The sequence below is a fragment of the Anabrus simplex genome, chromosome 3 (genome assembly GCF_040414725.1).
Source record: "Anabrus simplex isolate iqAnaSimp1 chromosome 3, ASM4041472v1, whole genome shotgun sequence".
Lineage (NCBI taxonomy): Eukaryota > Metazoa > Arthropoda > Insecta > Orthoptera > Tettigoniidae > Anabrus > Anabrus simplex.
In genome coordinates, this window is record NC_090267.1 from 427370734 (window position 1) to 427388791 (window position 18058).

The following is an 18058-nucleotide window of genomic DNA, read 5'->3' on the forward strand; positions in this document are numbered from 1 at the left end:
AGAAATTGCAGCAGCTATCAAAGAATGCCCATAAACGTTATCGTAGGCAGCCTACTGTGGCCAACTTGGTAACATTTAAGAAACTCCGTGCTAAGGCGCGAGTTCTTATTCGCCACAGTAAGAAAAAAAAGAAGGTAAGCTTCATGGGAGAGATATGTGTCATCTATGATGTCACATACTCCATCTCAAGTGTGGACTAAACTTCGACATATTTCGGGTATCCAAGGACAGTCTTCTGTATCGGGAATTTCCATTGCAGGCAGTCTCGTCACTGAACCATCTCGCAAGTCATTTCGCGGATGTGTCTGGCTCCAGGAATTACCATCGTATTTCCTTGCTCTGAAGCGGGAGGCAGAACGTCATCGCCTTAGTTTTGCCACTCACGCTTCAGAGGACTATAACGTGCCCTTTATGGAGTGGGAACTCTGCAGCGCCTTGGCGCTTTGCTAGGACACTTCTCCTGGGCCAGACAATGTCCATAACCAGATGTTAAAACACCTTAGTGAGGATAGTCTATTATATCTCCTTCACGTGTTCAACCGTATCTGGATAGAGGGCGAGTTTTCGTCTCGGTGGCGAGAGGGCATAGTAATTCCTATTCTCAAGCCTTACAGAGATTCTAAGTATGCCGGAAGTTACAGACTGATTTGTCTAACAAACTGCCTGTGTAAGCTATTTGAGAGGATGGTAAATTGCCAACTTGTGTGGTGTCTCGAGAAACAAGGATTATTGTCTGAGTACCAGTGTGGTTTTTGAGCCACTCGCTCGACCTCTGACCATTTGGTATGCCTGGAGAGCTCTATCCAGGATGCGTTTCTCCGCAAGCAGCATTTGGTAGCTGTTTCCTTCGACTTAGAAAAAGCCTATGACACCACATGGCGATATGGTATCTTTTCAGTCCTGCATCAGTGGAGATTCCGAGGTAACTTACCGGTATTCATTGCAAATTTTTTGTCCCTCCGTCTATTCCGTGTCCGAGTAGGGAGGACGTATTTGCAATTCCACGTTCAGGAAATTGGAGTCCCACAGGGATCGGTTCGTAGTGTCACTCTGTTCACGATTGCCATAAACGGTATTGTTGCTCATGCTGGTTCGGCAGTAATACCGTCGCTTTATGTGGACGATTGTGCTCTGCACTATAGCTCATGTAATACGGCAGTCGCCGAGCGACAATTACAGCAAGCTATTAGAGTGGAGCAGTGGACCTTCGAATATGGCTTTTGGTTTTCCACCACAAAGATCTCTGTTGTCCACTTTTGTCAGCAATGTACTCTTCACCCACATCCTGAATTTTATTTAGGAAAGGTCGCTATTGCTGTAGTTGACACTTGCCGATTTCTTGGGCTCCTTTTCAATAGTACATTATTGTGGGAGCCACACATGCGGCAGCTAAAAGTGCATTGCACGAATGAGGCTTAATCTAAGTTCCTTAGCAGCACTAATTGGGGAGCTGACCGCACGGTGCTCCTCCGCTTGCATAGGGCACATTTTATCCAGGTCAGACTACGGCAGTGCAACATGTGGCTCGGCATGATCAAGCGTTCTTGCGAGATTGAACAGTATCCATCACAGCGGGGTGAGATTGGCGATGGGAGCTTTTCGAACGAGCCACATAGCTAGCCTGTTCGCAGAATCGGGTGTGCCACCTTTACACCTGAGGCGCCAGCAGCTACTTCTGTCGTATGCTGCAAATTTGCGACAGATGCCATTTCACCCAAGCTATCCTTGCGTATTCAACAATGGACACCATCTGCTGTGCGCTGCTTGTCCTCGAGCTACGCAGCTGGTTGTAATATGCTTGGATAGCAGTCGCAGATTGTTTCACGTACCTTCTGTTCCTTGCCTTGTCAGACATCAAGCGGGGTACCTTCATGGGTAGTACGACATCCTGAAATAATCCTGGATCTGTACACTGGGCCGAAGGAAAACACGGACCCTTCGATTTATTGGAGGCTCTTTCTGTCCTTGTTAGCCGGTATCCTGGTTCAGTCGTCGTTTACACGGATGGCTCGAGAACAGACACTAAAGTGGGCTGTGCATTCGTTGTCGACACTGATAGGTTTCTTTTTTTGCTCTCCTGGAAACCTGTAGTCTGTACACAGCAGAGCTCTATGCTAGCCTTGAAGCTCTGCGGATGCCGGGGCTGTACCTTAATTAAGGCCGCGGCCGCTTCCTTCCACTTCCTAGGCCTTTCCTATACCATCGTCGCCAAAGACCTATCTGTGTCGGTGCGACGTAAAAAAAAAAAAAAAAAAAAAGCTCTGCGGTATGCACTGTCCGATGAGTGCCGACACTTTCTTCTGTGTACTGACTCCGTGAGCTTGCTACAGTGTATTGATACCTGTTTCCCTTGGCACCCTCTGGTGCAGCGGAACCAGGACCTGCTGGCCAGGTGTTCGGGTGCCGGCACCAAAATCCCGTTTCTGTGGCTTCCAAGCCACATGGGTGTAGAGGGAAACGAGTTAGCAGATCAGGCTGCCAAGGGGGCAGTAACACTGCCCGCGTTGCCTTACAAGGTTCCAGCAAGTGATATTCACTCTCAGTTGAGGCATTTGGTTATGTCTCATTTGGAGATGGAGTGGCAAGCTACTCCTCTTCCAATAAGCTGAGAGTGATAAAAGGTACAACAAAGGTATAGAGGACTTCCCTTCAGGTTTCTCGGAGGAAAGCAGTGGTGTTATGTCGTCTTCGGATTGGCCACGGTGTACTAACGCACTCCCATTTATTGAAAGTAGAACCCCCTCCAGTGTGTACTTGCAGCGATCATCTTACCGTGATACACATCCTTACGGAGTGCGTGGACCTGGTCTTTCTGCGCCGTAGTCTAAAACTCCCGGGTACCATCTCCTTCATCTTGCGCGATGACGAGCAGTCCGCCGACCTTGTCATCAGTTTTGTGAGGGATAGTGGTCTTTTTTTTATCGTGTGTAATGTCCTTTGTCCTAGTGTATTTGTGTTCACTGTGCTTTTATCCCATTGACTTTGTTTTAGTTTGTGTTGCATATTTTAATGTGTTATTTTAACTTCTAACTTGAATGATATGTATATCTGCATTCCTGGCAATGCCTTATTCCTTTGTCATGTGAATTTTGTATTATTTTATTAGAAATAAGGCATTGCGAATTAGATCCACTGATTGTTTTAATCTCGTAACCTTTTTTCATCATCATTATTTTAAACTCCAATCATTGGATACATTTTAAATCATGCCGTCAATCTTGTTTCATTAGGGGCCAATAACCTTCTATGTTAGGCCCCTTTAAAGAACAAGCATCATCATCAACGCAGCTTCCCTCTAGAAGATAATGCTAAAATCTCAACTTTTGTCAAATGGCACTTAGTCTATTGATGCATAACTCCATCCAGTTTATCAAGTTTGATGTTCAATAAATGTTGAAATTCTTTGCAATTATTTAGAAAAAGACTAGGTAAGAAACAGATATGGAATCAGCCACTTCCCTAAATGCAGAGGTTGGTTGGTTGGTTGGTCGATTTCAGAAAAGGTCACCCCTTAAATATTAGATTGACGGTTTTCCAGAAGGAATAAGAAAGAGTAGACATGATTGGAGGATAGAATTTAGAAGAGAAACAGAATGACTGAATGAATAATTTAATAACAGGGATGGTAACAGTCAAACGAAGGCAGATTGCATGACCAATTTGAAAGCAAGAACTTTCTCAATAGTGGGTTTAAGTCTTTATAAACACTAGGCTTTGCTAATAAGTAGCCAGTAGAATAGCTGAAGAGACCTAACTCATGGTTTCTTCATCATCATCATCATCATCATCATCTGACTGTGGTAGTAACAGTAAGAGTAAATGAAGTACCATAGTAGTAATTATTTAGACTTATTTCTGCAGCTGTGTGTCTAGATATGGATTATCATTCTTACGAAGTCTGCTGTAAAAGTCATTTCTTATCAGCATTAGGAATCTCTACGGTAGATGCTTCCTCACTATCATTACTAAAATTACTAGAAATTACTGTCACAATAAACCATAGATACTAATACATTTAGTAACTTCTACACATAAGCTTAAACACTTTATCTCTGGTACTAGATGAGACTTTGAAGTCCCCAGTATCTTATAACATCAGAATTTCACATTGCTACATAATGAATAAGTTCATACAGAAGAGTTTGTCATTATAGGCCTGCATTTAAGATAGAAAAATATTAGCTTACTATTCAGCAGTAGAAATGCTAATACAAATAAATTCTTTTTTTTTTTGTGCTTCAGCACTAGCCATAATGGCTTCACCATTACTGCGTAATGCCACGCCTATTAGTCAGATAGCTCCTGTATATCGTGTGTGATTGATGCTGCCATCTCTCACTAGATTCTGAAACTATTTCTAAAGAGGACTGAAGTGTCCCATCAGGTTTCTAGGTAATTTGCAATTTCTGTGGTGATTTTTAGAAGGTGGGACTTAAAATTCCCGTTAGTAAACTAAGGAGGAACGAACACTTTGAACGTGGTACCCGAGCAGCGCTCAAGCTTGGTTTCCGTAACTAATAAATCATCACGTGCTGGAAATACATCTGTGTCCTTTCTGGTAATCGTGAACATCATCATTACAGTTCTGCATACAGCTGCTAGTTGGGAGGACTGGCCCTTACTGGATAGAAAACAAAAACCTATTTTGAAAAAGAGTATAAAGGATGTGTCTCGCACGCTTTATTGTCCCGCTCGTTCCTACAGTGGCGTCAGTGTCTTGATTCTCTGTGATAGAAACCGTAATAAACTGGAGTGAAAAAAAATAAAATTGCAAACATGTTGATTACAATTTTTTTAAAACATTAAACGTAATAAATATATTGGACCCCTTTGATATTTTACTGTCAAAAATCAAAGAACTAAATGAGTTCAGTGCTGAGATGGATAATTAGTTTTGGATACAACAAGAATAATTAATTTCTCTCGCAAAGTGTTGAAATTAGAAAGCCTTAAAATCTGGCTAATATGCTAGTATACAACAGTTAACACTTTACAGATATGCTAGTGTTCAGTGTGTTAATTGGATGATCGTTCTTTTGGGAGCAAATTAGTATTCCAAACTACACTTAAATTGTTGCATATTCTTTCAATTTCCTCACCTTTTAACTTGTCGTGAACAACTAGATTGAATTCTTGACTAGTTATTACCAAAAAACGTGGTAATAAAGAGGAATTATGGGTTTTTAATTCTTTTTCTTCTCTAGGTACATTATCAGTCATAGAAATGGAGAATATGGAGACCTCAGCAGATGTGACTTCTAGCATCCCTGCCGATTCTGGGGTTGATATTTCACCCAAGATGGATGGGGGAATTTTGAAGAAGATCATTCGAGAAGGAACTGGTACAGAAACTCCCAGTCCTGGCAGTAAGGTTACTGTCCATTATGTAGGAACTCTTCTAGATGGAACCAAGTTTGATTCCAGTAGAGATCGTGATTCACCATTTGAATTCGTCATTGGCAAAGGTAACAACCAATTTCTATCTAAAATTTTATTGTATATTCTTATCAGATGCTTTGTATAATACAGTGATTCTGTAATCAATTGCAATACACCACACACAATTCTTTCTCTTCTTTTTGGCATTATGCATTGATGTTTTATTTATTTATTTATTTATTTATTTATTATTGACTTGTTTTATATGGCGTGGCTCAGGCTATGAAGCCTGCTGTTATGCCAAACCATCTCAAATGTACTACATTGTACAAACTACAGAGTATTAACATTTCTAATTACATATAATTAATTATAAAATTAAACTTAAATAATAGTTATAAACAAAAGGTAAATTTCTTAGAGTCACTATAAAAAAAACATTAAATACTAATTTCTTAAGTCTATGTACCATTTATAACATATTTTTTAAAATACATTTCTACTATGTATGTCTCTAATTACAGCCGGAAGGGAATTCCAAGAGCGTATGGTTGCAGGTATGAATGAGTTGCCGTAACCGGTCGTGCGGTAAATTGGGAAGCTCAGCAGGGAAGAGGTTTCTGACCTTGTAGGTATACTGTTTGGAGATGACAAGTATTTAAGATCCATTCTCAGATAACTTGGTGTGTCTTTACGGAGGATGTTGTGAATAAGCGAAACAGAGTGAAGGTTTCTTCTCTCCGCCAAATATAACCACGACAGCTGTTCAAGACAAGGTGATACATGACAATACCTGGGCATATTTAATACAAAACGGATGCATGTATTATAAGCCCGCTGAAGTTTAGCGTTAAGTGTGGTGTTTAGGTTGTTGTATATTACGTCACCATAATCGAAGACGAGTAGAATTAAGCTTTGAACAAGTAACTTTCTCGTATTTAGAGGAAGGAGATCCCGTAAACGTATAAGAGAGTGCAAAGAAAAGAATACTTGTTGGCATATTTTCGTCGTGTGCTCCATCCAGTTTAAGTACTTATCAAAAATGAGGCCAAGGTTTTTTACAGTTTCGTTTATTTGTATTGATGTTGCGTGGAATAGGATTGGGGGAATTTTAACACTTCAGTTTGGTATGATTACTTTTGGATCCAATTATGATTGCTTGCGATTTGAATGGATTGACTTTAAGAGAGTTATTTTTAGTCCAGTCTTTTATATTTTCCAGGTCATCGTTTAGTTTGTTAATGTCTAGGTGGTTGTCTTTCGGGTTTGTTTGTATATAAAGTTGTTTGTCGTCTGCGTAGAAATGGTATTTACACGTTTTTATATGTTCTGGTAGGTCATTTAAGTACAGTGAAAATAACAGTGGCGCTAGAACACTGCCCTGAACTACGCCAACTTCAGTTTGTTGCCAGTGTGATACTTTCGTACCTGCTGAAACGCACTGCTGCCGCCCAATTAAATAAGAGTGTAGCCACGTCAGTGCGCATGAAGAACATTTTTGTGCTTGTAGCTTAGCTAATAATATTTCCCTGTCCACACAGTCAAATGCTTTACTTAGGTCTAAAAGTACAAGGATAGTCATTTGTCCGTTGTCCATGCCTGCTTGAATGTCATTTGTAACTTTTAGTTGTGCTGTGGTTAGGTCTAAATCCTGACTGGTATTTGTCGAGTAAATTGTGTTTGTTAAGGTAATTTGTTATCTGCTTGTGAACGACCTTTTCTAATATTTTACTAAGACAAGGAAGTATGCAAATTGGTCGAAAGTCTTCGGGTTTTGTTGGATTATCGATTTTTCTTATCGGTCGTATTATGGCACTTTTCCATATATTGGGAAAGATTCCTGTCATAAGTGAGGTATTTATTATGTGTGTAATTGTTGGGAGAACAATTTCAGAGAGTTTTTTAATTAATGTCAAATTTATTCCGTCACATCCTGTAGCCTCTCTGACTTTATTTCATGAATTGCTTCTCTGGCGTCATTAAGAGTTACATGTGAAAAATAAAATTCTTCTCCATCGTGTTTTGTTTTCGTATGTAGTCTGTCGATTGTTTCCCTTTTAGTTCGTTCGTCTGTATGTGAATTTTGTGAGCAGAAAAATTTATTTAATTCGTCTAATGGCAAGTCAGTGTTGTTTTATCGGTTTTATTTTTTGTTTAACCAATGTTCCGAAGAATTTTCCAAACATTGTCAGAAATGTTATTTTTTTAAGATTTCATGTGTATGGCGTATCTTAGCATTCCTGATGGTCTGAGTTGTTGTGTTACGCAATTTTTTGTACTTTTCGAAATTGTCTTCAGTTGGATTTTTTCTATAATATTTGTAAGCTGCATTTCTTTCCTCCATTTTTAACCGTATGTCTTGCGTCAGCCAAGGTGATGGTTTTCGTTTCACTCGTGCTGTCCGTATGGGGGCATGTTTGTCATACAGTCCTAAAAGTAGTTTGTTAAACAAGGTTATTTTGTCGTTAATGTCATGTACGAGCTGTATGTTTTGCCACGGTGTTTTGAGTGCGTCCTCAATGAACGCCTCTTCGTTTAGGCTTTTGAAGTCTCGATAGGAAATTAATTTAGGCTCATATTTGGGACATTTCGGTGAGTAAGTTGCGTAAATAAAGTCATGTTGGTAAAGTCCGGGAGCTGGCTGTTGTCTGTAAGTCTGCATTCTATCAGTATTGTTTGTAATAATTAAATCCAGTAGTGAATGGGAAGTAGCTGGTGTGTAGGATTTAGGGGAAGGATCGTCATATTGAGTGAGGTAAGCATGCTTTTGAGTCGTCTAGATTCAGCAGAGTCACATTTCATCACGTCAGAATTAAAGTCGCCCATTAAAATAGCATGCTCATACCTGGGTAATAGGTCCTGTAGTGCTTCCTCCAGGTCTTCGATATATCTTGTCTTCGGTGCACGATACACAACACCCAGTAAACACTTAACACTGCGAATTTGTAATTCAGTAAATAGGAACTCCGGCCCGTTGTGAAATTCACTTGGTGTTTTGCGTAATTCTTTGAATTTCATATCCTTGCGCAGATATATCCCTACGCCTCCCCCACCTTTTCCTACTCTATCGTTTCTTATCAGCGTGTAACCCCCCATATGTACTAGTGAAGACGGGATACTTGGTTTCAACCACGACTCGGATATTAATATGGCATGGAAGTTGTTGTTAGAGAATATGTCTGAGAATTCGGTGAAATGGGAAAGAAGGCTCTGTGTGTTCACGTGGCCCACCTGCAGAGAGCTTGGAGGTACAGGAGGAATGTCACTGGGGCAGCCCGCAGTGGTTTGGGAAGGGGTAGTTGTAGTTTGAACGGTCTGCGTTTGGGGAGGGGAGGTTTGCAGGCTGTAATTAGAGACATTTGTTTCCTTTAACCTAAGAAAAGCCAACTTGACAGTTTCTAAATGCTAACTGAACTAGTTTCCTGGAATTTAGTTAAGCCTAATCTAAGTTATCGATTAAATTTAACATATATTTACAAATCTAGGTATTTTTCTATTCAATTACAGTTATCGCCTGGTTTTAGCTTAGGCTCATGATTAACTAATGTTGTTTAGTTCTTGGCGATTTGTGACCCGAATTTTCCTGTCGCCTCGTTTCACTATCACTGTCCCGTCCCTCGACCACGTATTTTTTACACCGTACTTCGAAATTGCCTCCTGGAGAAGCTGCAGTCTCAGGGGAGTGAGATCTTCTCGGATAGTTTTGTTTGTGCCCTTCAGTTTTTTCTTATTTGTGAATATTGCATTCCTTTTTCGATAGGACACAAACTTCACTATTATTGGTCCCGGACGACCGCCTTCTCTTTTCCCTACCCTGTGTGACCTATCAATGTCTTCTAGACTGAGATCAACCCCAATTTCCTCAGCGATATTTAAAATTATGTTGTCCGTGTTCTCATTTTCGGACTCTGCTACACCGAACACTCGCAAGCACTGGCGCCTCGTGTATTGTTCCAGATCGTCGGTCTTCTCCTGTAACTGGGACTCTAGTCTCTTTATGATTTTGTCCCTATCTTCGAGAGCACTCCGCAAGTCTTCAGTTACCTTAGTGTTGAAGTCTATAGACTCCTGCAATTGTTCTACCACTACCTTTGTCACTTGCTCCTGTATTAGGTTGGCAAGCGTGTTCAAGATGTCCTTGCTACACAGCGCGTCCTGGACGGCTTGCTTCACCAAGTTCTCCATCGGCACTTGCTTTACTTTACGCGGCATGATATTTTTGTCTGCTGGTAGATGTTAATCACACGCATCACGTCACTAACACTTCTGTATATGCACAACAATGGTAGGAAAAAGTATTAGCGTCACAAATCGTTTGCACTGCAAAAGTACACCTTCAAACTTAACGTTAATCAGGAGCCTTGCCTTGACCGACTATGCACTGTCCGCCATGACACTTCGGAAGTTGTGCATTAAGCATAAAAAAAAAAAGCTCTGCACAAAGTGGTAGGTAACTTGAAGGAGGTCTTGTAATAACGTGGCTAGCTGTCATGCGATTGGCTGTATTAACTGATTTGCCCTGACATCCGTTTGTACAGTGTTATTTATTACTAGCTATATTACCCGGTGGTGCCTGGGTACTTGGTTGATTGTTGACTTTTAGGTATTTTATTACCTCTTGATTATGTGTGAAGCAAAATTTTGTAGATTTTGTTATTGTGATGTGCGCGCGCGCGCGCGCACACACACACACACACACACACACACAAATCCATAATCTGGGCCATTTTGGACTTTTTTTTCACCTCTTCTCATCCCCCATGCCGACGGGGGATGAACTTGGACTTAAACGACATGCGGAGTGTCATAGTTCGTCTCGACGACCCCGAAACCTCCGGATTCGACAGTATTTTCACCCATAGAGGTGGCTTACCCCCACAGTGCTTTTTTCCAGGCAGTCATTTGTAACAGAATCCCGTCTTGGTCTAGCCTACATTTACGCACGTACCTACTTCGAACCGCAGGCCTGTAATCTACTGTAGAATCGTGAGCTGACATTGCCATGGATATGGCTGGTCATTTCTTCATCCGATTCCTAGAGCGGGGTAGTGTGATGGCAATATCTCCATAATGGTTGGTTTTAGGCCCTTAAAACATGATTTTCTGGGCCCATAGACAGTTTTGTCCTTCGTGTCGTAAGGCTTAAAATGAGCTTTATCTCGTTTTTGTGCGACAAATTCGATATTTTATGTCCGCTATATTGGCGGTTCATTTCAAGAGGGGGTTATAGCTAGACGTTCTGTCACACCTGGAGAGTTGCCATCAAGATTGACTGGCTGCCACTTCCCAATCAAAGTGGAGCCCTCTCCTGCAAAGGGTTCCAGAACAACAAAAGGGTGTGTTGCATGCCTGAAACACAAGCAGAGGAAGAAGACCACCTGGCAGTGTGATCAGTGTAAAGTTCCTCTTATATGGAGGATTTCCAGCCATGTTTCAACTCCTATTACAATATCTGGTAAATATATATCTATTAAATTACTTAATTCTATTTCTTCCTTTACAATACTTCTACAGTTCAACACTAACATTTTTATGTCATCCCTACTTGACTTCCAGAGCTCTGTACCCTCTTCACCACTCCCTAGAGAACCCTGTTTCCCTGAATGTACCTCCCTATTACCCTTCTAAACTAATTTCCTAACTTACACTACCACTGTGGTTTAAATGAAGGCCATTTGAGCGCAGTTCCCTATCTCCTACCCACCCATTAGGGTCTAGAAATTTCACTCTCTGTTTCCCACATACCCACTCCATAGTCTCATTTAAATCCCCAATCACCCTCCAGTCAGTATCCCTCCTACACAGTATTCCACTGATAACAATCTCCGCTTCCTTAAACTTCACCCGTGCTGCATTTACCAGATCCCACACATCCCAAACTATGTTGGTACTTATATTAGCTTGCTGTACATTGTTGGTCCCAACGTGAAACACTACCACCTTCTCCTTCCCCTCCTTCTCTTCTGCTTTTCTCGGCATCTGCCTCAACCTAATTCCTGGATAACATTCTACCCTGGTTCCCTTTCCTGCACACACTTTCACCGCGTGTCTAACGATGGTATCCCCCATGAGCAGAGCCTCATCCCCTTCCCTCCTGGTTAGCCCTATCTTTCCTGATAGCTGCAGAAGCTACTTCCTCCTCCTTTTTCTCCCTCCCATAATCCTGTTCCACCTGTCTTTTCCTATCCTGTACTCTACATTTCCCTTCCTACTTCCACACATCTCAGCAACAGTTCCCTGTTCATCTTCCCTCTGTTGCTCTACCTGGAGTGGCTCATACAGATTTCTCACAGGCACCTGTCCTGAATTCTGATCCTAACTAGAGCTCAGCCTGCAATCTCCTTTCCCTTCTATAGTTCTCCCCTTTCCTTCCCATCCCTATTTTACACCTGCGGTAACCTGTTCATTGTTTGAGGGAGGCCTTCATTCCTGTCTTCTGTGAGAATCCTAATTATTTCCCTCAAACTCTCCAACTCCTTCCTCATACCCCTCAATGCCTCGCCACACCCACAATTCCTACACTTGCATCCTTTAGCCATTCTTTACGGACAAAATAAAAATGAAAGGAAAAGTAAAATAACTTGCTTTATGCAAAAAAATTAACAAAAAAATATTGTCTTGGATAGTACTCAAAGATCACACAACAATTAGGTGATTAATATACTACTACACTGTAATACTACTTAGACGTATTCTATTTTTATCCTACAACACCCAACTACTGTTAATTACTGAATACCGAAAGGAATACGCAATTAACTTTTAATCGATGTATGAACGAAGGTGCAAAGTATTACATAAAAGTACATAAAGTATGCCGGGACCTTAGGCTACAAATTATCGGAATAAGGTAATCAGCTGATTTTGTAATTGTTTACACAACTACAATGTGCATGTAGCCTGTACTCCTTGATCTCGTCGGAATGTACGGTATCAACAAGTGTCAACAATCTGGAAAAACTACGCGCGCGCGCGGGTGTGTGTGTGTGTGTGTGTGTGTGTGTGTGTGTGTGTGTGTGTGTGTGTGTGTGTGTGTGTGTGTGTGTGTGTGTGTGTGTGTGTGTGTGTGTGTGTGTGTGTGTGTGTGTGTGTGTGTGTGTGTGTGTGTGTGTGTGTGTGTGTGTGTGTGTGTGTGTGTGTGTGTGTGTGTGTGTGTGTGTGTGTGTGTGTGTGTGTGTGTGTGTGTGTGTGTGTGTGTGTGTGTGTGTGTCCAGGACTGAGAAAGGGGGTGAATTTTTAAAATGAGTATATCTCAAAACTAAGCATATTAAGGCCGTGAAAATAGGTATTTTTAATCTTTTAAATATACAGTTTTTATGAAGGGTTGTCTTTTATATCCCAGTTGTTAATAAATATTTCAAAACATTCATCCCTTATTAAAGTATTCATTACTCCATTACTGTTTGATGTACAAAATCAAAATTTCACAGTTGTTCGCTTTTACGTCCTAGATGTTAAATCAAATACGGTTTAAAATATTCAAATTCTTCCGTACGGGGCTCAAGTGAGTGGTAGATTATAAAATAATCATTCCCCCTAAACTGTTTGACGTACGAACTTAGGACGTATTTTACAGGCTCAGCTGACAGTGGACTCTCCAAAATGTAAAACTTTGATTAACTTTTTTTTCTTTCTGCAAGCTCCTTTACATTGCAACGACACAGATAGGTCTTATGGCGATGGTGGGATAGGAAAGGGCCAGGAATGGGAAGGAAGTGGTCATTTCTTTAATTAAGGTACAGCCCCAGCATTTGCCTGGTGTGAAAATGGGGAAACCACGAAAAGCCATTTTCAGGGCTGCCAACAGTGGGGTTCGAACTCGCTATCTTCCGGATGCAAGCCCACAGCCACCCACCCCTAACTGCATGGCTAACTCGCCCGGCACTATTATTTTAAAGCCGTAGCGAAGCACAGGTATCTTGCTAGTATTGCATAATACGATATTAAGGAACCCTTATCCCTTTTCTTTTGGGGTCGAATATGAAGTGAGACGAATCTTCGTAGCAAGTTTTTACGACCGAATGCCCTTCCTAAAGTAAAGTCATCAGAGGAGATGAAACGAATGTCGTGATACAAGAATAACTAAAACTGACTATATTTACTTTATATTAAGTGATTCGCAAGTTGTGCTGAATGCAATAAATAATAAATATAATATGAATCCAATAGCTGTAGCTATTAAAACCACAGTTCAACGAAGTCCGCACATCTGTTTTGACTGGATTCATGGTCATTGTGGAATATCTGGAAACTAGAAAACTGATCTTCTGGCAAAGGCAGCTGCTACATCTAATTTGGAAATTACTTATGATAAAACGTCACCTAGCTACGCTAAAAACATCATAAAGAAGCACGTAATCCATCAATGGAACAACATTTGGACTTCTTCCACTAGAGGCCAAGTCACCAGGGAAATATTCTTTCCTGTGTTTTTTCAAATGTCTGCAAAGTATTGTGTTGGTGCCAAGCTTTGAAATAACTCAAGTTTTGACTGGTCATGGCAAATCACGTTATTTTTTGCATCGGTTTGGAATCAATCGTCCTGATGGCTACATGTGTGTCGGTGGATCTTCACAAACAGTGGACCACCCACTGTTTGAATGTGCTGCATTTGAAAGAAGGAGGCACGACTTGAACTCTCATTTAAATTATTGCAACATTGCATTATCAAAACCCCTGTATCATTTGTTTAAGAAGCTATGCTGTTACAGATATTTTAATAACTTCATCCACTTCATTTTCTGCCGATTAGGTACATGAATATTAATTTTCATTGTAAAATTGAATGTGTATTTTAACTACAGTATAACCCTAGTATACTATGTAAAATAGGGTTCCAAACTGCTTTGGATATTCAGTAATAATAATAATAATAATAATAATAATAATAATAATAATAATAATAATAATATTTACTTTATATGTAGGCCTAAAAGTCCTGTGTTCACCGTTTATTGTCTTTATAAGTTTAGAAATACTGCCTTCCAACAAAAATAGCTGATAAAACTCAGAATACATTCATAAGTTTGTTAAAGATCAGTGTAGAATGATTACATGTACAATTTATAGTTCTTGATTGCCTAGAAGTCATGTGTTCACTGCACAGAATTTGAGGTTATTATATATTGGACCCCCCCCCCTTTACTTTTTTTTCTGTAAAAGTGGGGAGAAAAAAAAAAATCATATATGCAAGTAAATGCGGTATTCTGGGCTGAGTATCTGATGTTTGACGCGCTGGCCTTATGACCCCCAACAAGTGTTTTGTTACTGAAGGAACTTAGGTTCCCTTTTGATGCATTTTTGTTTTTTGTTTAATAATTTAAAATCATTTCAAATTCCCCCATTGGCTAAATAGTTTTATTTTTTTAAATTTCTCTTAATTTTTTCATAATTGATGGTTATTTAGTTCTGCTCCTTAAAATAAAAATCACCATCATCTCAAGATGATCTAATGCTCACAATTATTAATTCTAGGCAGTGTGATCAAAGCCTGGGATATTGGAGTGGCTACTATGAAGAGAGGTGAAATTGCTGTGTTGACATGTGCACCTGAGTATGCCTATGGTAAAGCTGGAAGTCCACCCAAGATTCCTCCTGATTCAACACTCATCTTTGAAGTAAGTTGATATCTTTATGAATAATTATTATTGCTTGTCACATCAAATATTTAAAATATCAAGGTCTTTTTTCTCCAAACCACTGTAGCATACCTCTTTTGCAATCAACCATTTTAACATGTCTTAAGCTATAATTATGCCATACCGTAAAATCTTCAGCCTAACTTTTGTGAATGTGACAAAGAATGTCAGGAAATTTATGAAAATTACCCTTGTGTACTTCATTGTACTTCATTCATTTTGGGACTGCCTAGTCATCTCTGGAGGAAATGAAGACTTCCAATCAATTTCAAGCATAGTCCCGAAACCTGGTTGCCAATTCTCTTGTTCGCATTTACCACGTTGTTAAATTACCTTGCTAAGCAAGTATGATATTTGGTGGGGTTCCCAATTTTTTGCATTTTTTCAATTTGTAACGGGTGCGGCAGAAATACCAGACGAATTTCAAACGTAAATAACTTGGCAACACAACAAGCAATTTAACCCATTAGCGCCTAGCGTTACCATATGGCAACGATTTTCGCACCGTTTTCTTTTAATGCTGTAGGCAACAAGAAATAATCTGGAAGATTGTGGTGTCATCCGACAGTTAGAGAAGAGTTTGTATAATCTAGTAATCATGTTTATTTCGTTTTAAAATCTATTGTTGTGACACAAAGACTGGTGGACTCTTGGTTATTTTAAGATTCCTGCGAAATGGCTGCCGGCTTCACGTACGAAGGATATAAAATCTAAAAGTGAAGTCCTTTCATTGGATTATGTTTACAGTAGGGTTGTGCACACTTCATTATATATGTTGTAAGCATTTGAAACAGTACGGGCGCACAATGCCGTAGTAGTGCTTGTTGAATCATTAGCGTTGCCATATGGCAATGCTAGGCGTTTATACTCAGTAAAATAGCTGCAGCTGTCAGATCATGATACTTTATACTGATTCACACATCTTCATTTCAGGAAGGGATTTTCCCTTTTAGAAGCACTGGATATGCTACTGACTGAAGATCTCGATGGTGATATTTTTGTGGAACTGCCCTGTGTAAATGTACTTACAGATGAGGGTTCCTGGTGATGATGATGGTGGGCTTATTGATAATCTCTCTCTCGAAAGTTATGTGTCAGTGCTGAAATGAAGCTTGTAAATAATGAAAGAATCGGGATTAGTTACGATGGTGAAGGTGTGTTACCAGAGGACGGAGCGCCTTTTCTGTCTACTGATGCAGGATCTGTTTCAATACCCGATGCTGCGAAAGAGCGGATAACTGATGGAGGAAATAATAAATCAAATAAAAATCCAAGATAGACCGATGGGGCTGATTTCAATATTGGGTGACTGTTGACATTTCCGGAGCCTAGTTATAGCAAGTGAAAATCCATGACTGTTGTTGACATTTTTGAATTGTTTACAGATAACCAGCTGATCGAACATTTAGTTCGAGAGTCTAAAATGTATGGGGTGTTTTTAAATTGTACGGACCCACAAATAACTTCTGATGAAATTCGTTGCTTTGTCGCCATACTTTTCATTTCTGGATATAATAGGTTGCCCTCCAAGCGTTCTTATTGGGACACACAGGATGATATGAAGACAGTGAAAGATTGTCATTCTCTATCTCTGTGGCTAACGCGCTAGTATTGAGGGTGGGTTTTTATATGCCTCCGAAAGTATAGACTAATAGTTTATAACTGTATCTGAAGTTCTTTGATTCTTATTTTTCGTATTTTTGATTGTTCCAGTGAGTGTTTTATTTTGACAGGCAATGAACTGTACATATGTGTCTATATACTGCAAACAAATATTTTCTCCTTTGTTCAATAATTCTATTTTTTTTTTTTTTTTACCATGATGTGAATAAAAACTGATATTCCATATTCTTACAATAAATAATGCTAAGATATTTCAACATTGTTATTGCACGAAAACGAAAAAAAAAAACACTTTGCAACCTAAATTCGACTTTCAAAACTCATTGTTTAAAAATAGGTAGTGCAAGCGCCTAGCGTTACCATATGGCAACGTCAAATATTTTATGACCTAGCGATTCCAAAATTCTGAAACTTGTTTTATTAGATTATTTTGGTCTCAAACATGCGGCAAAACACAATAAGTAAGCAAATCTCAGAAAAAGAATTAATTCAGGCACTAATGGGTTAAATATTTATTGCACAGTTGGAAAGAGTAGTGTTTGCCATTTGTGTCACATACATACTAGGTAGGATTTGAAAATAATGTCGACCGTCCTGTTCGATGCACCTCTGCAGCCTTTCCCTGAAGTTTTGCATGACTCGCTTGAGCATGTCTTGAGGTATTGCCTCAATTTCTTTACGGATGGCAGCTTTCAGGTCCTGTAATGTTCGTGGCTTACGTTGGAAGATGCGATCCTTCAAATATCCCCAGAGAAAGAAATTGCACGGGGCGAGGTTAGGGGAACAGGCTGGCCATGGAACGTCACCCCGTAAGGAGATGAGACGTCCTGGAAACATTTCTTTGAGGAGACCCATCGACGCCCTGGTTGGGTGTGCAGTAGCATCTTGTTGCAACCACACAGCAGGACTCCCTAAGTCAGCGAGTGTCAGCTGCTGGAAGTTGCGTAACAGCTGTACGTAATGATCCAATGTTGCTTTTACAGTTCTGTCCTCCTCTTCAAAAAAGTAAGGGCCTACTGTACAATTCCAAAATCAGCGACAGTGTGCCAAACAGTAACACGCTCGCTGTGGAGAGGTCGCTCATGTAGCTGTTGAGGATTGGTTGGAGTCCAGTACTGAAAATTTTGTTGATTAACGTAGCCTGACGAATGAAAGTGCGCTTCATCACTTGCCAGGATACTGGTGTCAGCTGCTACAGCTTCCACGATAGACTCACAACACGCTCTGCGGTTGGCCCAGTCACGTTCACCGAGTTTCTGAACACCCACCATTTTGTACGGATGGAACTTCATGTCTGCGTGTAAAATCCTCCTTACGGTGCGGTCCGAGAGTCCCATAACACGTGACTGCCTACACACCGAACGTTGAGGAGGTTGCGTAACGGCGTGTCTTACTGCATGGACGGTCTCTGGTGTTCG

At 40.3% G+C, this 18058-nt stretch overlaps 1 protein-coding gene across 6 annotated transcripts in view; it reads left to right on the forward strand.

Annotated features, from left to right (window-relative positions):
- The window catches only part of LOC136866455 (peptidyl-prolyl cis-trans isomerase FKBP4), a 184173-nt gene that overhangs the window by 17801 nt on the left and 148314 nt on the right, over positions 1 to 18058 (forward strand). For all 6 annotated transcript variants that reach the window (XM_067143414.2, XM_067143412.2, XM_067143417.2 and 3 more), the window contains exons 2-3: positions 5205 to 5465; positions 14854 to 14996. In XM_067143414.2, the coding sequence (XP_066999515.1) occupies positions 5225 to 5465; positions 14854 to 14996 (384 nt within the window). In that variant the 5' untranslated portion in view covers positions 5205 to 5224. The remainder of the gene's footprint in view (positions 1 to 5204; positions 5466 to 14853; positions 14997 to 18058) is intronic.